Source organism: Jaculus jaculus, chromosome 3 (assembly GCF_020740685.1).
Source record: "Jaculus jaculus isolate mJacJac1 chromosome 3, mJacJac1.mat.Y.cur, whole genome shotgun sequence".
Lineage (NCBI taxonomy): Eukaryota > Metazoa > Chordata > Mammalia > Rodentia > Dipodidae > Jaculus > Jaculus jaculus.
In genome coordinates this window covers 16,663,298-16,683,900 of record NC_059104.1, presented here as the reverse complement: position 1 = coordinate 16,683,900, position 20,603 = coordinate 16,663,298, and the positions used below count along the sequence as shown (strand labels likewise).

Genomic DNA, 20,603 nt, shown 5'->3' with positions numbered 1-20,603 from the left:
GTCCTGGTGGGCCATTCACCTAGCAGAGGATTGCTAGCTAGCCTACAGAGGACTCAAAGCAATTAAATGCCAAAAATTCAGATCATCTAATCAATAAATGAGTAAATGGTATGAACAGAGTCCTCAAAGATGAAATATAAAAGGCAAATAAATATATGAAAAAAAAAGTTCAACCCCTTCAGCCATCAAAGAAATGTAAGTTAAAACTACCCTTAGGGCTGCAAAGATGGCTTAGCAATTAAGGCCCTTGCCTGCAAAGCCAAAGGACCCAGGTTCGATTCCCCAGGACCCACGTAAGCCAGATGCACAAGGTGGCCCACATGTATGGAGTTCATTTGCAGTGGCTGGATGCCCTGGCACACCCATTCTCTCTCTCTCTTTTTTTTTTTTTTTTTTTTGGTTTTTCGAGGTAGGGTCTCACTCTGGTCCAGGCTGACCTGGAATTCACTATGAAGTCTCAGTGTGGCCTGGAACTCTCAGCGATCCTCCTACCTCTGCCTCCCGAGTGCTGGGATTAAAGGCGTGCGCCACCACGCCCGGCTCCATTCTCTCTCTTTCTCTCTACCTGCCTCTTTCCCTCTCTCTTTCTCTAATAAATAAATTAAAAATAAAATATTTTTTAAAGAAGTACCCCCACCCTGGTCAGAAATCTATCATTAAGAAAATAAACATCAGGGCTGGAGAGATGGCTTAGCGGTTAAGTGATTGCCTGTGAAGCCTAAGGACCCAGTTCAAGGCTCGACTCCCCAGGACTCACATAAGCCAGATGCACAAGGTGGCGCATGTATCTAGAGTTTGTTTCCAGTGGCTGAAGGCCCTGGCGCACCCGTTCTCTCTCTCTCTCTCTCTCTGTCTCTCTCTCTCTCTGCCTCTCTCTCTCTCAATGTCATTCTCAAATAAATAAATAAAAATGAACAAAAGAAAATAAACATCAACAAATGTCAGCAGGGATGTGGATGGGGAGGAACCGTTACACACTGTTGGAGGAAGTGCAAATTGGTATATGGAAATAAGTAAGTATGGGATTCTTCCAAAACCAGGACTGCACAAGCATATGACCCAGTTATGCCATTCCTGGTACAGGCCTAGAATTATCGAAGTCAAAATGCCACAGAGACCCCATGTTTACCACAGCACAGGCCACACCATCTAAGTGACAGAGTCAGTCCAGATAACTGTCAACAGATGAACAATAAAGAAGAGTGAGCTGTGAATACACACTGGAGTTTGAGACAACCATCCAAAAGAAGAAACTTAAGTCATCTGCAGGAAAATGGATGGAAATGGAAGTGATTACATTAAACCACATAATCCAAACCAAGACAAATAATTACATTTTTTTTTCTCTCCTAAGTGGAACCTAGATTACACACACACATGCACACACATAAACACATGACACAAAAGCAGAAGGAAAACTGTTCAGGAAAAGCAAGGAGACACGTGGGGGGTGGGGGAGAGGGCAGGGAATGAGTAATAAGGAGTGGACCCGGTCACAGGACAGGATGGACTTCAATGGAAACATCACTATAAAAGCAACCCCTCTGGACAATGAGAAGGCGCCGATACAAAGTTTCTGACATTCATCCCCCACTCCACCACCAGCTGGCTGTGTAAGAACATATAGGGATGGACAGATGGCTTAGCGGTTAAGGTGCTTGACTACAAAGCCTAAGGACCCAGGTTCAATTCTCCAGTACCCACATAAGTCAAATGCACATGGTGACACATGCATCTAGAGTTCATTTGCAGTGGCTAGAGGCCCTGCTGCACCCATTCTGTCTCTCTTTCCCTCTCTCATAAATTAATTAAAATAAGAAAAACCATGGCAGAAGAGGACTGCCATTTTTGCCTGCACAAGGCCACATCCAGCAAAGAGAAAGACAGACAAGGCGCTAGACTGAGGACTCCACTCTAGGCCTCACCACAGCTTCTATCACCAACCAGGGGCTAATTCTTCCCTGTTCTGGAAGAACTGATCCCTTTCCAAGTCCCTTTTCTCCTTGAAGAAATCACTCTCATTCTCCTCCCAACCCACTGGCCCTATGGCCCACTAGTTATAAGCACCATCTTGGAAGACTTTGCATAAGGCCACAAAATCTAACACCCACACCCCCAAAGCACCTTTGCCTTGATGCCCTAAGTACAACTCCTATCCCATCCTGCAGGCCATGTCAGTGATGATTCTCCTAGGAATCTGCCTCTGACAGCCCCTACAGGCCTCAATACATAGGTAGGTAGGCAAACAGGTAGATAGAGACAAGGCACTGGAGTACTTGAGCAAACCAACTTAGTCATTCATACCCACAAACATGGCCTCAACTCCATGTGCCTCACATAGCCTGTATGTCAGATATGTGGACAAAAAAAATTCTGTGGCTGCCTTAAATTAGTCAAACCAGTTAAGCACATCACAACAGCCTCACACCATGTGAAAGAACAGGAACATGCAAAGATCACATGTGTGGCAGGGCTTGTCTAGACAAAATGAGGTTGTGATTTCAGCTTACGCATGCTACCAAGACACAATATTCACTTTAATGCGTGACTAAGAAGAGAAATCTTCTACCCTCCAGAGGAGGAAGTCATGCACAAGGCAAGGAAGACATCCACAGGGGATCTGTCCATTACCAGCAGGTCTGGGGGAGAACAGTGTTACAGGGAGACTCCATTCCACATGGCACAGCCTGGGAACGTTCCGCAGTGGCTGGGCTTTCTTCTCTGGGATTCAGGCTGATGAAGAAGATGGAATGAAATTGCTAGTACAGCAGCCAAGCATGTCCCCAGAAAAGTACCAGACATCAGAACTCGAGCCAACAGGACTGACTTCCTTCCAGGTGGCTGTTAGGCAGAAAGAACTCCAAGGAGCCTTGCGCACAAGGTGGCCTGACAGACACACTCAACTGGCTGCTGAAGTCACTACAGACTTTAGCGCTCTGGTGCCAAGACAAAATCTCCTATAATCCTGTCGGGCTTGCTCACTTCCAAAGTCTGTCCTTACAAAGAGAAAACAAGATAAACCTCTTGGGTCTGTGAACATTTAGCCAACCCTTCCTTCTCTCTACATGAGGGAGAAAGAAAGAAAGAAAGAAAGAAAGAAAGAAAGAAAGAAAGAAAGAAAGAAAGAAAGAAAGAAAGGAGGGAGGGAGGGAGGGAGGGAGGGAGGGAGGGAGGGAGGGAGGGAGGGAGGGAGGGAGGGAGGGGGGGGGAGGAGGGGAGGAGGGGAGGGAGGGAGGAAGGAGGGGAGGAGGGGAGGAGGGGAGGAGGGGAGGAGGGGAGGAAGGGAGGGAGGGGAGGAGGGGAGGAGGGGAGGAGGGGAGGTGGGGAGGAGGGGAGGTGGGGAGGAGGGGAGGTGGGGAGGTGGGGAGGGAGGGAGAGAGAAAGGAAAAGAAAAGAAATTAAAGATATGCATAGGGCTAAGGAACTAGCTGAGGGATAGAGCATTTGCTAGGATGTGCACACTGTCATGGATTCAAGTCTCAGCACTGAAAAAAAAAAGTATGCATTAAAAGGAAGACTTAGGCTGAGAGATGGCTTAGCAGTTAATGTGCTTGCCTGCAAAGCCAAAGGAACCCTCATCAAGCCAGCTGCACAAGGTGGCACATGAGTCTAGAGTTCATTTGCACTGGCTAGGGGTCCTGGTGTACCCATTCTCTCTCTATCTGCCTCTCTTTCCTTCTCTCTCCCAAATAAATAAATAAATACCAACTTTTAAAAATGGGGGGGGGGAGGAACTCCACACTATACTCCACACTAAAGCCCTAATACAGGTTGGCATCACAGATATGAGTTAATATTAGCACCACCTTGAAGGTGCAAAAGGTTTTCTTCCTCGGGTTCCCAGAAGGACTTTCCCAGAAGTCTTCCAAGATGGTCTAATCTACTGAGTCCTGGGCCCCAGGAGAAATTTAGAACATCACATCTCTCAAACTGCAAGGGACTACCACGCTTCTGCTCTATTGATGGTCCAGTGGCAGCCAGTTTTGGTCACCGGATGGGAAGGTTTCCCTGCTGCTGCTTCATGCACTTAACACGTCTAAGTGACATGAAGAAAAGTGCACACCGGCCACGTTAATTACACTCATGGCTTCTTGTCTCTGATTCAACAGTGGGAAGGACACTGCATCAGGTAAATGGCCTATGGGTGGGTCTTACAGCAAGAAACGCTTCGTGTGATGATTAACCTTCTCTACCAGAATGGAACGATAAACATGCAGGAAATTAGGAGAGCACACTGCTGAAGGTATCTGTGATGTCATTTTCAGACAGTATTAGACCAAGGGGAATCACAGATCAGATTAAATCCCTTGATAGAGCCGTGATATGATGGCAGTGTTGGGAAACAGCAGGGAGTTGAAGAAAGAAAGCACCTTGAGAAAATTAGCCACCAGAAAATATGAAGGGCTGGAGAGATGGCTCAGCTGTTAAGACACTTGCCTATAAAGCCTAACAACCCAAGTTCAGTTCCCCAATACCCACGTAAAGCCAGATACACAATGTAGCCCATGCATCTGGAGTCTGTTTGCTGTGACCATAGGTCCTGGCGCACCCATTCTCTCGGCAGTTGGGTGTGGTGGTGAACGTGTTTAATCCCAGCGCTTGAGAGGCAGAGGTAGGAGAAATGTCATGAGTTTGAGGCCAGCCTGAGACTACATAGTGAATTCCAGGGTCAGCCTTGGGCTACAAGGAGACATTACCTCAAAAAATCAAAACAAGAAAGGCATTCATAGTTCGGTTACGTTCTGATGGAAAGTGAAACATTCAAAAGTCATGCCTGCCCGAAGATTGGTTGACCAGAATTCCTTGAAAAACTTCTGCGGGATCCAATTCATACCATATGGTCTGGTGCGTGGCCCGATTCATTAGAGAATGGAAGGCCTCACTCTCTTAAAAAAAAAAAAAAATGCTCGGGTATTAGGCACTGGTGAAGCAACAAGTTTCCTTCCTTACGCTGAGCAGAGGCTAGCTCACAGATGCATGGGGAACAGTACCTGCCCTTTAGAAGCCAGGAACAGGGACAAGGAAAGAAGTCTATCTGCAAATGCTTCCAAGATTACAGAATAAATAAAAACAAAGTCACCTACCTGGAGTCCAAAAGAAGAGACAAGAGTTAAATTCTGTGCATGTGTGTTATGTTTAATTTTATGTGTGTGCTTGCCAAGGCCAGAATACCTACACATTTGGTCAAATACATCTCATGAGATTAGGTTTGTAATCAGCCTGCTTTGGACACAGTCGACTGCCACACACAACGTGAATGACCACATCCAATCAGTTGCAGATCTTTTTTTTTTTTTTAATTTTTTGTTGTTCATTTTCATTTATTTATTTGAGAGCGACAGACAGAGAGAAAGAGGCAGATAGAAAGAGAGAGAGAATGGGCGCGCCAGGGCCTCCAGCCTCTGCAAACGAACTCCAGACGCGTGCGGCCCCTTGTGCATCTGGCTAACGTGGGACCTGGGGAATCGAGCCTCGAACCGGGGTCCTCAGGCTTCACAGGCAAGCACGTAACCGCTAAGCCATCTCTCCAGCCCCAGTTGCAGGTCTTTAAGAGAAGACTGACTGACCTCCAGAGAAGGGGTTTTTGTCTTAAGACCTTGGACTTGCTGCCTCATCAGCTCGTCCTTGGGTCTCCAACCTGACAGTGAAGAGCTTGCCCTTCTAAGCCTCCATAACCACATGAGCCAATTTCTGAAAATCCATCTCCTCACCTCATTTTCTATGTATTCCTACAAACCACCACTTCTGCCTAGAGAGAGACCCTGGACTTACACAATGGGTAGGAGTGAGAATCTGCACTCCTGAGACTGTCTGACTCCCTGGGCTACAACCCCCAAGTGAGCCTTCCTGAGCTGTGAAAACCTGGGGGTGGGGGACCCTGCTGCATGCTCTTCCCCTGTCAAAGGAAGGCGTCGGGGCAGCTGCGGTAGGTGAGGGGGTGATCATACACGCCGTTACACGTCAGTGATGGGGCGTAGGGAAGGGATTAGTCAACACTATTTCATGTTAAGTGCTTGCTACTCCTTTATCTCATTTCATCCCAGCATTGGTACAGCCACAGTCAGAGTAATCTCATTAGCTGAGCAAAACTGTTCTGATCCACACAGCCTGAGATTCCAGCCAGCTACGCCCACAACCTGGGCGCTGGGGTGGCGGAGACTGTGGCGATGACAAACTATGCCAGGCGTAGCTGTTTTCTTTATAGAGAAGTTCCTCCCAGGCTGCTCAGTTTGAAACGCATAGGTGGACACACCAGCAGAGGAAGTCCACGCCCAGGCCCATCCTGACCCCAAGCCCAATCTGCTTGATTCCTTAGCAGTTCCCTGGCCTCTTCTGCGGTCAGACAATCCTGGGTTTCTGCTGGGCTTTTGCCAGGCTACCTCCCAGATAAGGGTTCCCCCTAAAGCAACGTGTAGGTTAAATGCTTGATCCCCAGCGTGTGATGGATGCTATTGGAGTTTGTGGTGGTTTGAAGGCATGTCCCCCCAAAAGATACAGGAGTTTTATTCAAGCCTGTAACTTAGGTCTCCAGCCACCAGGCTGGAGTTGGTGTCACTGTGGATAGATGCTAGGGTCCAGCCCTATGGCGTGTCTGGTGAGTTCCAATGGAGATATGCAAAGTGCTGGGGACAAGTTCCTAGAGTGGGCTTGCTCGTGGTGCTGGTGGGGGTCCTCCTCCGTGTGTGGACCCGTGAAAGCGGGCCAGCTTCTTCTGCCCTTTCGTAACTTCCCCTCCCTCTGTAAGCTTCAATAGATCCTTTCCTCCCATAACTGTGCCTGTTTAGGAAGTTCATCCTGGGAACTGAGACTGACTTGACCGAAATGATGTCACATTCAGGAGGTGGGGCATTTTGGGAGGAAGGTAGGTCACTGGAGATGTGCCCTTGAAGGGGATCTTGGACACACCGCCTCTTTTCCCCTCCCTTTTCTTCCCGGCAGCCACGAGGTGAACATGCCTCCTTGACCACATCCAATTACGATTATATTCTGTTGTCACAATCTGGGTCTGCAGGAAGCAGAGGAACTTGAGAGAGCTTCAGAACAAGGCTGGATGATTAAAACACCTTAGGGAATATCCCGTCTCCTTAGATACTAACTCAACAATACAGACATAGAAACAGTGGCAACGATCTAGGCAGAATCCTAGTGATGCCAGCTTTATGATGGGGCACAACTGGCCCTGAGAGAAGTACCTTCTCAGCATAGCAGGGACTCTGGACGCTTATGCCCTCCCTGTTGTTGGAACAAGATGACATGCAAAGGCTTCTTCGGGCGCAAGGCGCGTGGTACCCACACAACAGCGAGCAACGGGAACAAGAGAAGTCTTGCAACAGCAATGACAGCAGATCAGCACAGGCGTGAAGCCACAACAGGAGAAGGTTCTGCTACGCTCTGAGGATGGCACTGTGGCCAAAATATATCCTCAACTATTTTCTTCCCATATATAAAAGATACATTATTAAAAAAAAAAAAAGACGAGGTGGGCATGGTGGCACACACTTTTAATCCCAGCACTCGGGAGGCAGAGGTAGGAGGATCGTCGTGAGTTCAAGGCCACGCTGAGACTACAGAGTGACTTCCAGGTCAGCCTGTGCTAGAGTGAAACCTTACCTCGAGAAACCAAAACAGTGTAACACGGCTGGAGAGATATCTCAGCGTTTAAGCTGCTTGTTTTCAAAGCCTAAGGACCCAGGATTTGATTTCCCAGTACCCACGTAAAGCCAGATGCACAAATAGGTGTGCACGGAATTTGATTCCTAAGTACCCACGTAAAGCCAGACGCACAAAGAGGTGTGCATATCTGCAGTTCGTTTGCAACAATTGGAGGCTCTGGCACACCCATTCTGTCTCTCTTCTATCTCCCTCTCTGCCTGCAAATAAATAAAAATATTTTTTAAAAATTACAACAGTGGGCTGGAGTGGTGGCTTAGTGGTTAAGGCGCTTGTCAGCAAAGCCTAAGGACCCAGATTCGATCCCCTAGAACCCACACAAGCCAGATACACAAGGTAAAGCATGCGTCTGGGGTTTGTTTGCTGTGGCTGGAGGCCCTAGAATGCCCATTCTCTCTCTCTCTCTCATGATTAAATGAAATAGTTTTGAAAAATTACAGGGCTGGAGAGATGGCTTAGTGGTTAAGGTGCTTGAATGCAAAGCCAAACAACTTCAGTTCAATTCCCCTCGACCCACATAAACCAGATGCACAAGGTGGCGCATGTGTCTGGAGTTCATTTGCAGTGGCTGGAGGCCCTGGTGTGCCCATATATTATCATTCTCTCTCTCTCTCTCTCATAAATAAATAAAAATAAAATAATAAAAATTATAACAGATGCCATTACCAGCACAAGACCTGCATAGTATTGGACCCATCACCATTCCAACATGGATGATGTAATCAGAGGAAAACACACACACCAAAAGTCCTTTAAAATAGAAGAGGGACTAGCTGGAAAGAAGGGGTTCAGTAGAAGGAAGGAAGAGGGGGAACAAAGGAAAATGATTATAATCAAAATATATTATGCACATGTACAAAATTTGCCAAAGATAAAAAATGAGTAAAAGACTTTTAAAAAGGGTTAAAAAATTAAAAAGAACTTCATGGGGTCCACCCCTTAACAATGATCTCATCAGGACTAATTATAGATTCGGGGGATCAGATATGACCTCACAGGACTGGCAGACACATATATACCTATGTGCGTACACTGGAAACGCAGAAAATTCAGTATTAAAAGACATTCTTAGCTTTTCTGCCAAGCCCTTCTTCAGGGCCGGCTAAGTTCATTGAAGATCTGTTTACTGGGCATCCAACACTTCTGAGAAACAGAAACTGGCCAAAGTACTTCCCCAGGCCCTGGCACAGAGCCAGTGTTCACTCGACCTTCACCAACACACAGTGTTAAGCACCTGTAACGTGCGGGCCCATCTGGTGACTGCAATGAGTCCCCTACTCCTTGCAGGTTAGAAAAAGCAACAGAGTTTGGCAGAAATGGCCAATCTGAACCAGGAAGAAGCCTGGCAGAGAAAGGCTCTCAGAAATAAGAAAGAGATGGCTTAGCAGTTAAGCGCTTGCCTGTGAAGCCTAAGGACCCCGGTTCGAGGCTCGGTTCCCCAGGTCCCACGTTAGCCAGATGCACAAGGGGGCGCACGCGTCTGGAGTTGGTTTGCAATGGCTGGAGGCCCTGGCGCGCCCATTCTCTCTCTCTCTGCCTCTTTCCCTCTCTGTCTGTCTCTCTCAAATAAATAAAAATAAAATTTAAAAAAAATAAGAAAGGGAGGAGGATACTTAATAGGTTGATATTGTATATATGTAAGTACAATGATTGTGATGGGGAGGTAATATGATGGAGAATGGAATTTCAAAGGGGAAAGTGTGGGGGTGGGGAGGGAGGGAATTACCATGGGATTTTTTTTATAATCATGGAAAATGTTAATAAAAATTTAAAAAAGAAATAAGAAAGGAGGGCTGGAGGGATGGCTTGGTGGTTAAGGTGTTCGCCTGCAAAAGAACCCTGGTTCAATTCCCCAGGACCCACGTTAGATGCACAAGGGGGTGCTCATGTATGGAGTTAGTTTGCAGTGGTTGGAGGCCCTGGCGTGCCCATTCTTTCTCTCTCTCTCTCTCACTCTCTCCCCCTCTTTCAAAAATATTTTTAAAAAAAGAAAGTAAAAAAGAAAAGAGGACAGTGGACACAGTTCAGAGAGTCAAAAGACCGACCCTGGAAATAATAAGCAAAAACTGTCATGGAGAAAAGAAGCCATTTTTAAACAGGGATAGCTGTGGCTCAGGCCACTGTTCCTCCTTAGAAGCAGGGTCCTTCCAGCAAATTCTTTCCTTCCAGCCCAGAGGAGTCCCCCTCAACCCAGGACTGCATGCATGACACCTGCCCAGCCATCACGGTCGCTCAGGAGACGAAATGTGCTTGCTTGCATTTCCTGAGTTTAAACATGCCCCTGGTACCTGCGGTGACCAATCATACACCAAAAGCCCTGTGTTGCGGCTAGTTATATCATTCCATATATGATGTGTGTGTCATGTGTAGAACATGCATGTGAACGTGCAGTACGTGTAGATGTACATGCCCCATGTGCATGTATACAGAGGCCAAAGGAATGCTGGGATGTCCTGATCATTCACCTACATATTTCCTTGAGACAAAATCTCTGCCATAAACCAGAGGTGCTATCTATTGGCAAGCCCGAATGATTCTGCTACCCACAAACGGGGGGCGGGGGGATAGGCCCACCCAGCCCAAAAGTCCCTCATGTGCAAGCGGGAAGTGCTCTTAATCACTGAGCCTTGCCCCAGCCCAAATGATCAATAATTCTTTTTTTGTTTGTTTGTTTTTTGTTTTACGAAGTAGGGTCTCACTCTAGCCCAGGCTGACCTGGAATTCACTATGGTGTCTCAGGGTGGCCTCGAACTCACGGCAATCCTCCTACCTCTGCCTTCCAAGTGCTGGGATTAAAGGCGTGCGCCACCATGCCCGGCTTTTTGGTTGTTTTTTTTTTGTTGTTGTTTTGTTTTTTGAATAATTCTTAAAACTACTTTGAGCACAATATACCTAAGTCACGGACCTAACTACAACATTTTGGACTGATTTCACAACTTGTACAAAGAATTAAGCTTTGCCTGAGTCACAGTGGTGCTAAGCAAACAAAGAAGGCATCATTTGGGCTGGAGAGATGGCTTGGCAGTTAAGGCACATGCCTGCGAAGCCTAAGGACGCAGGTTTGATTCTCCAGGTCCCACGTAAACCAGATGCACATGGTGGCACATGCATATGGAGTTCATTTGCAATGGCTAGAGGCCCTGGCACACCCATATATTCCCTCTCTCTCTCTCTCTCTCTCTCTCTCTCTCTCTCTCTCTGTCTCAAATAAATAAATAAAAATCTTTTGTAAAAGAAAAATAAATCCTTTTTTAAAAAGCATTAAAAAAAGGCATCATTTGACTCAAACACAACCTATAACTTTAAAATTATATTCTAGCCGGGCGTGGTGACACACATCTTTAATGTCAGCACTCAGGAGGCAGAGGTGGGAGGATCGCCATGAGTTCGAGGCCACCTTGAGACTACATAGTGAATTCCAGGTCAGCATGAGCTACAGTGAGACCCTACCTCAAAAAAACAAAATAATAATAATAATAATAATAATAATAATAATAATAATAATAAAATAAATAAAACTATACATATTCTATACAAACCTTGATCCTTTGAATGCTGACAATTGCCTCTGACACTTTCTCGATGGCTGAGGGAAAAAACAGGGTGACTGTCAACCGAACAGCTCCGTACAGAGTCATGGCCACAAACACCCGGCTGGCCGTGATGATGTGGCCGAGCAGTACGTAGGTGGTGAAGGTCACAAACAGGATGACTTTGTTGGCGATGAAAAACGAGGCCAAGTTCATCCCTCTGAGGTAGGAACTTTTCAGAATTTTGTCAATTTCCTTTCTGGGAAAGAGAGAAGGATACAGATATTTTACATGGAAACCTTGACATCAAAGTCACACGTGGCCTTTGCTTAAGAGCCATGCATGCCGTGAGATAAGATGCTTGGAATATTACTTTTAGCAACAGTTGCTAACATATGCCCCGGGGCCAACTTTAATTAAAAAAAAAAAAATACACCAGGGCCGGAGGGATAGCTTAGTGGTTCAGGCATTTGCCTGCAAAGCCAAAGGACCCAGGTTCGATTCCACAGGACCCATATAAGCCAGATGCACAAGGTGGCGCATGCATCTGGAGTTCGTCTGCAGGGGCTGGAGGCCCTGGTGCACCCATTCTCTCTCTCTCCCACCCTTCTTTCTCTGTCAAATAAATAATTTTTAAAAAAATACACCAACACCACCAAATAACCACTTTATTCGTCCAACCAAACGATGCTTGAGGCACAGTCTAACATTCGGGGTGACTCAGAGTGGATCTGACTGAGTATCCAACAAGTAGGCATCATGTTAACTCCTAAGCCAAGCACCTCACAGATGGCACAAGGAGGAGCGAGACTCAGCGTGTCTCTCCCACGAGCTCAGCACCTCATGAGAGCAGAGAATAAGCAAAACTGTGAGAACCCCCCACCAAAAGGACCCCAGACAGAGGGCACTGGCACAGAACTTCGTGGGGCACGGGCATGGGCATGGACAAGCCGTGGTAACTGGGAAGTGGGGTCAAGGTGACAGTCTATGTAGAAGCAGGAGAATGAAGGAGCGAGTCCACGTGCATGCAGGCAGGGTGACTTCCGGGGCAGAAGTGACAGGTGACCAGGTGCTGCCAGATGCTCTAAGACCCCTGGCCAGACAGTAAACAGCCAAACATTTAATAAAACCATTTTTAAAGCATTTTATTTTTATTTATCTATTTATTTGATAGAAAAAGAGGGAGAGAGGGAGAAAGAGAGAATGGGGGCACCAGGGCCTCCAGCCACTGCAAACGAACTCCAGACACGTGTGCCCCTTTGTGCATCTGTCTAAAGTGGGACCTGGGGAGTCGAACCTGGATCCTTTGGCTTTTCAGGCAAGCGTCTTAACTGCTAAGCCATCCCTCCAGCCCACAACCAAATATTTAAATCAAAAGCCAAGAGCCGGAGAGATGGCTTAGCGGTTAAGGCACTTGCCTGCAAAGCCTAAGGACTCATCAGATCCCATATTAGCCAGACGCACAAGGTGACGCAAGTACAAGGTCGCACATGCCCACAAGGTGGCGATCGCATCTGGAGGTGGATTACAGTGGTTGGAGGCCCTGGCATGACAATTCTCTCTCTTTCCCTCTCTCTTGCTCTTGTTCTCTCACATGAAGACAGGCCAGTCTATTGGGCTTGCCTCAAAAAAAAAAAAAAAAGCCAAAAAATCATGGTATATTGTTTATATTTATTGAAAGTTATCAGTAAACGACTTTTAAGTTAATAAAATAATTTTATCAAAAAAGACTGATCCCTAAGGAACTTGCCTGTGAAGCCTAAAGGCCCAAGTTCAATTCCCCAGTACCCATGAAAACCAGATACACACGCTTGTCTTGTATCTGGAGTTTGTTTGCAGTGGCTAGAGAGGCCCTGGCATGCCAATTCTCATTCTCTCTCTCTTTCTCATAAATGAATGAATGAAATACCCGCCGGGCTTGGTGGAGCACACCTTTAATCCCAGAACTAGGGAGGCTGAGGCAAGAGAATCAGTATGAGTCTGAGGCCAGCCTGAGACTACGTAAGTGAATTCCAGGTCAGCCTGGTATAGAATGAGGGCCTACCTCAAAATAAAAAAATAGATAAATAAATGACAGGCAGACTAGTTGGAAAGGGGACTCAGTGGAGAGGGGTTGTGGGGGGAGGAGGGAGAGTGATGCGGATACTGTCGTATTTATGGACGTTGTCAACAAAAAAAACTTTAAATCTGAAATAGCGCTGCAATGTTAGGCGATAAAGGATAAATATTGCATTTTTTTAAAAAAATAAAGTCCGCCCCCAAATTCCCAAAACAAAAGGAGTAACATTTCTATACCTGTGAGGAATGAATACCCATTCAATAAAGTTTGGTTCAAGTCAGTACGCTCAATTTCTGCCATCTTTCCACTGGGCTGTGTTAGCAGGAGATTGTAGTTTTATTTTAAATATACATGTTCTCATTGTTGCCCTCCTAGTGCAGCAGGCAGCTCCTTTGTCTCATACTCTGCTCAAATACACACACCTTGGAGTCCTTGCTTACAGGGGATCTGAGACTTCAGAAACACTGGCCAGTCCATTTCTGCATTACTCAGAAGCATGTCTGGGGCTGAGGGCTGTAACTCAATGGTTCAGGGCTTGCTTAGCATGTGCAAGGATGAGTGTTTAATCTCCAGCACCACCAGAAATGAAGCAGAACGACAATACTAAAACAGATACTTACTCTTTTTATTAAAAAAAAAAGTTTTATAAAAAAAGATGGGGACTGGAGAGATGGCTTAGCGGTTAAGCGCTTGCCTGTGAAGCCTAAGGACCCCGGTTCGAGGCTCGGTTCCCCAGGTCCCACGTTAGCCAGATGCACAAGGGGGCGCACGCGTCTGGAGTTCGTTTGCAGAGGCTGGAAGCCCTGGCGCGCCCGTTCTCTCTCTCTCTCTCTCTCTATCTGCCTCTTTCTGTCACTCTCAAATAAATGAACAAAAAAATAATAAATAAAAAAGTTATTAAAAAAATAGAAACGGAAACCCAGGTTAAAAGGAAGTCTGTGCCACTCTACTCAGCCCTAGTGCCACATCAGGGGGGAGGTACAGATGTAAAGACGAAGAAGAATTCTAAATCCATTCAGTAAAAAGCAGCGGGGCGCTCTGAATGCGCAATGTCCCCACAGCCTCACGCGTTTGTGATCGTCACCACTAGTGCCCACCAGGGGGCGCCTCTGGGCAGTGCAGCCCTGCTGGAGGTGGGGGGGGGGCCTGGAGAAGACAGCTGCTACTACCCCCCCCCCCAGTTAACATTGTACAATGATGATGATGCCCTGGCTGTCTCCTCATGTCATGCTTTCCTTGCCATGATTAAACTTCCCCTCAAAACTGTAAGTTCAGGGCTGGAGAGATGGCTTAGCGGTTAAGCGTTTGCCTGTGAAGCCTAAGGACCCCGGTTCGAGGCTCGATTCTCCAGGTCCCACGTTAGCCAGATGCACAAGGGGGCGCACGCGTCTGGAGTTCGTTTGCAGTGGCTAGAAGCCCTGGCATGCCCATTCTCTATCTATCTATCTATCTATCTATCTATCTATCTATCTATCTATCTGCCTCTTTCTCTCTCTGTCACTCTCAAATAAATTAAAAAAATTTTTTTTTTAAAAAAGAGGCATGTGCCACCATGGCTGGCCCTTGTCTTTATTTAAAACTATAAGTTGAGCCTGGAGAGATGGCTCAGCAGTTAAAGTGTTTGCCTGCAAAGCATAATGACCTGGGTTCAATTCCCCAGTCCCCATACAAAGCTGAATGCACAAAGGGGCACACATATCTGGAGTACATTTGTGGTGGCTAGAGGCTCTCTCTCTCTCTCTCTCTCTCTCTCCAAGGAGACAGAAATAAATAAACTGTAAAGCTGGGCGTGGTGGCATATACCTTTAATCTCAGCACACTCAGAAGGCAGAAGTAAGAGGATCACTGTGATTTCGAGGCCACCCTGAGACTACATAGTGAATATCAGGTCAGCCTGGGCTAGAGTGAGACCCTACCTCAATAAAACAAACAAAAATAAATAAAAACCTGCAAGTTGAAACAAGTCCTTTGCTCCCATGAGGTGCTTCTGGTGGGGTATTTTGTCCTCGTGATGGGAAAGTAACTGCTACAATAAGGAAATAGAAAGGCACAAAATACCACATGACATACGCAAAAACTTACTTTCTCAGACCGGTGATGAGGTCTGCGAATGACTTCTCCCAAGCATACATCTTTATGATCCTTATGCCAGTGATAACTTCATTCATGGTCCTGATCCGGGCATCCGTGAACGCTGCAGTTTTACTCCTAAGGGGGACAGACGTGAGAGATGAGCCGCGGCAAAGGCCTCTGCTTCCATGTCAGCCACAGGCAAGTGAGTCCCTGTGGCGGTTCTTTTGTCCCCACACAAACAGGAGGAGCCTACTCGCAGCCCAAACAGAGATGGCTGCAACTTTGCAAGTGAACAATTTGTTTTGGAATATTCGCTATGTCAGCCAAGGTAAACTGAAAAAGGAGTCAGATATAACCAAGCCATCCCCTTAGCATACCCCGCCCCCACACCTGCCTGGAGGAAGGGCAGGAAGGCTCCCGAGTGAGACGGGCTAAGTGTGAATCCGTGGACAAAGGTAGAGTACGGTAGGATCAAAAGGCCACAGAGAGGGCTGGAGAGATGGCTTAGTGGTTAAGCGCTTGCCTGTGAAGCCTAAGGACCCCGGTTCAAGGCTCAATTCCCCAGGACCCACGTTAGCCAGATGCACAAGGGGGCGCACGCGTCTGGAGTTCGTTTGCAGTGGCTGGAGGCCTTGGCGCGCCCATTCTCTCTCTCCCTAACTGTCTATCAGCCTCATTCTCTCTCTGGCTGTCCTTCTCAAATAAATAAATAAAACAGAAAATTTTTTTTTTAAAAAGGCCACAGATATTGTATATATGTAAGTACAATGATTGAGACGGGTAGGCAATATGATGGAGAATGGAATTTCAAAGGGGAAAGTGGGGGGGGGGAGGGTATTACCATGGGATATTTTTTATAATCATGGAAAATGTTAATAAAAATTGTGAAAATTTAAAAAAATAAATAAATTAAAAAGATTATTTTTGCCTAAAAAAAAAAAAAAAAGGCCACAGAACACAAAAGAGCTCTGTTGATGCCACGGGGAAACAAGAGTGAAAAAAGTTCCAGAGTGTCAGGAAACATCAGCGCGGGGATCTCAGGAAAGATTGCAGAAAAGGTGATGGAAAGAATGCCCAGATCTGGAGGATGGGGCAGAGTGCTTAGTGACATGGTCTTCTAGACCTTCATTCTGGACCTCACGGGACCTGCTCAATATCGGACTCATCAACTGTCGTCATGGATGATAGAGGCATGCAAAAGAGGAAGAAAGTGAGAGAATCAAGACAGAAGAGGGACTAACTGGAAAGAAGAAGGGTTCAGTGAAAAGGGGCATCAGGAGGAATAAAAGAAAGTAATGGGAGAGGATTATGATCAAAACGCATTAATGCTCGAACCGGGTGTGGTGGCTCACACCTTCAATACCAGCACTTGGGAGGCAGAGGTAGGAGGATCACCGTGAGTTCGAGGCCACCCTGAGACTATAGAGTGAATTCCAGGTCAGCCTGAGCTAGAGTGAGACCCTACCTCAAAAAAAATTATATATATATATATACACACACACACACATACACGTATATACACACGTACAAAAATTGTCAATGAAAACCTTTTTTTAAATTTTATTTATTTATTTATTTGAGAGCGACAGACACAGAGAGAAAGACAGATAGAGGGAGAGAGAGAATGGGCGCGCCAGGGCTTCCAGCCTCTGCAAACGAACTCCAGACGCATGCGCCCCCTTGTGCATCTGGCTAACGTGGGACCTGGGGAACTGAGCCTCGAACCGGGGTCCTTAGGCTTCACAGGCAAGCGCTTAACCGCTAAGCCATCTCTCCAGCCCAATGAAAACCTTTTTTAATCAAAGAAAAGAATGAGGTCTCCCAGGATCATGAACGTTTCTTCATGGGAAAGAAAGAAGAGGAAAATTCCAAGTACAGAGAACTACCTGAGCAGACACAACAGTGGTCTATAGACATCAAATAGCAAGGCCTTTCTGTCATTGAAGAACTTACAGTCTTGGAACTCTTTGTGCCTGCTTCAAGTCTAGGCCATACTTTAACACAGGCTGCTGGGATAGGAACACTTTATAAAGACACCTTAAGACGGACCCCGCCCCTAGGGAGCGTAAAACTCAATGGAAACACTGAATGAGAAAAATCACATGTATGCATACATGAAAAGTGCTTCAAAACGTGCAGTTAGAAATGAATATGTAAAACATTTGCATCTACTATTACTCAATGTATTTAAATAACTTCTACTAAGGACACTGCTTATGTGGTTACAGTGCCTGCAAAACCAGCTAGGAACAGCCAATGAATGCCTCTCCCTTGCCCCTTCACAATCAGCCTTCTGTATACCGTAAGGCCCCCACACACATCAACCCACTGGTACATTTGTGGCCCCATAGTGGTTACTGATGCCTCACAAACCCTGCACTGTTCTCAACCCATCAATATTTGGTCATGGAGGTCAAAGGAATACTAGAGGAAGGACTACCTCGAAAGGGATTGGGAAGAGGGGACAAAAGCAGATGATGTGGCGGCGCTAATGGCCAAGTGACAGTATGTTCATGAATCCATGAGACATCAGCCTTCTGGCTTATGGCTGGAGCCCGCAGCGTACGCAGACCAGATGAGTAATGAAAGGCATTTGTTGCAGAGCCACGTCCTCTGTCAAACACCGGGGGACGCTAGCAAACGCGCAGGACGTTTTCCTCGAGCAGCAGGCAACTTACCGGAGCGAAGAGAACAACTTCCCGATGCAGCTCTGCAGGGGCAGAAGAATGATGAGAACCGCCATGCCCGCCAAGCACGAGATGCCGATTTCCATCCACAGAAGCGCAGTCACCGCAATGGCCTGCAGTGGCCCTGCCCACAGGAAGTGTAGGAAGACTGTCACCTTCAAAGGAAAGGGCAGTGTTTTCTTAGGACTACATAAAACCAAGGCCTGTAAGAGCCCAGTGCTCCCAAAGAACAGGAATTCAAACAGCCCATTTAAAATGACTGAAACGAGCCAGGCGTGGAGGCGCACGCCCTTCATCCCAGCACTGGGGAGGCAGAGGTAGGAGGAGCGCTGTGAGTTCGAGGCCACCCTGAGACTACAGAGTGAATTCCAGGTCAACCTGGGCTAGAGTAAGACCCTATCTCAGAAAAAAAAAAAAAAAAAACCCTACTGAAAGAGAAATGCCAGTATGTACTGCAGACAAAGTATCCTACCACACCAGAGGGCGGATTGCCCACCCTGTATGACCTGTCCTTAGACACCAGAGGGCGGACTACCTGCCCTGTTTAAGAGTGCTGGGTGTTGTTTAATGTCCCAAGTGAATTCAGCACTCCCAGAATGCTGTCTACCACACACTGAGTCCCATCTGTTGAGTGCCCTGCCCCCCGGGAAAGTATGAATGAGGACGCCTACCATATTCTGTAGCTATTATTTATGTCTGTATCTCCTGGGCATCGTTCAGGTTTTTTGAGGAAAAACCACATCTTCCCCACTGCTGACACTAAGTAAAAGGCACAGAGAAGTGTGTGTGCGTGCACGTGTATAGCATGTGCCGTTTCTGCTTGATGAATGAAAAACTGAAAAGGAAGCGGTCCCAGTAGGGTGCAGATCTGAACAGCAGCTGGAATATTCTGGGGCTTAGCATAGGTCTATAAGGTAAGCGTAAAAAATGGGTGTGGCAAGACCATCATAATAGGAGGAAAAGATGATGACATCAAAATAGAGACTGATTGAGATGGGGAGGGGATATTATGGGGAATGGAGTTTCAAAGGGGCAAGTAGGGGGAGGGAGGGAGGGAGGGTATTACCATGAAATATTTTTTATAATCATGGAAGTTGTTAATAAAAATTTGAAAAAAAAAATGGATGTGGGCCAAGAAAGTTGGTTATTTCTAGTCAGAACCACCTATTAGGCATTACTCATCAGAGGGGTCCTATGTACCAGTGAACATTCCTACCCAGTAAGAAATGAAGATAAGCCAGGCGTGGTGGTACCCACTTTTAATTCCAGCACTTGGGAGGCAGAGGTAGGAGCATCACCATGAGTTCAAGGCCACTCTGAGATTATATAGTGAATTCCAGGTCAGCCTAGACTATAGAGAGAACCTACCATGAAACAGAAAGAAAAAAAAAAGAGAAAGAAAGGAAGAAAGAAAATTAGCCAGCTACTCATCACCACATGCTAAGAGCTAAAGGACAGTCAAACAGGACTATTAGTTAATCAAGTTTGGTTGGCAACATTGCTCTTGGACAACCTGTTACTGAAGGAAGTTATGGGCACCATCAGGAAAACAAATTCAAGATGGCTTAGGGGTTAAGGTGCATGCCTGTGAAGACTAATGACCCATGTTTGATTCTCCAGGTCCCACGTAAGCCAGATGCACATGGTGGTGCAGGCGTCTGGAGTTCCTTTGCAGTGGCTAGAGGTCCTGGCTTGCCTATTCTCACTCTTTCTCCCCCTCTCTCTGTCTCTGATAAATAAAAATAAAATCTTAAAAAAAGAAGAAAAACAAATTCAAATCTGTGTTGAAAGATGAAACAAGACGTAGCTAAGAAGCACTTGTGTTCTGTAAAACAAGGAATCTGGGGCTGGAGAGAGGGCTTAGCAGTTAAGCGCTTGCCTGTGAAGCCTAAGGACCCCGGTTCGAGGCTTGATTCCTCAGGACCCACGTTAGCCAGATGCACAAGGGGGCGCACGCGTCTGGAGTTCGTTTGCAGTGGCTGGAGGCCCCGGTGTGCTCCCTCACACACCCCCTGTTGCTATCAAATAAATAAATAAAAATAAACAAAAAAAATTAAAAAAGAAAACAAGGAATATGGGTGCAACCCTCACTGTTATGGGTTAAAATGAAGAGCGGAGGTATGTGTTATAACAGGAAAGAAGACCCAGCCAGCCCCACATGCCCACGGGCCACAGGGAAGAACAGGGCACGTGTGTAACAGCTGCCACCTACCTGATCAAACTTGTTCACATCGTTGGACAGCAGGTTAACAATCTGGCCTGTGGTGGTCTTCCCCATGGCCATGTTACTAAGACGGAGAGCCTGGAAAGAAAGAAGAAGACAGACTCATCTTCCTATGGTGACATCCAGCGTGTGCAGACAACAGGGAAAAAACTATTTTCATGGGGGCTTTGGTGATGCACGTAGGCCAAGGTGATTCATGACAGCAGCTCTGACAGCCGGCAAGGGCACTCATGACCTCCAAGGATGGTGAGGGGCTGGGATCGCTGTGAGTTTGAAGTCAGCCTGAGACTACATAGTGAATTCCAGGTCAGCCTGAGCTACAGCGAGACCCTACCTCCAAAATCCCAGCCCTCCCCACC

The 20,603-nt window shown here is 46.6% G+C and overlaps 1 protein-coding gene across 1 annotated transcript in view; it reads right to left on the bottom strand.

Moving 5' to 3' along the window:
- Positions 1 to 20,603, bottom strand: part of Abcc4 (ATP binding cassette subfamily C member 4) — a 287,715-nt gene that overhangs the window by 178,308 nt on the left and 88,804 nt on the right. Inside the window, exons 5-8 of the mRNA XM_045145529.1 lie at positions 20,233 to 20,322; positions 18,012 to 18,175; positions 15,343 to 15,468; positions 11,211 to 11,460 (exon numbers count right to left, since the gene is read on the bottom strand). Of these exons, the coding sequence (XP_045001464.1) occupies positions 11,211 to 11,460; positions 15,343 to 15,468; positions 18,012 to 18,175; positions 20,233 to 20,322 (630 nt within the window). The remainder of the gene's footprint in view (positions 1 to 11,210; positions 11,461 to 15,342; positions 15,469 to 18,011; positions 18,176 to 20,232; positions 20,323 to 20,603) is intronic.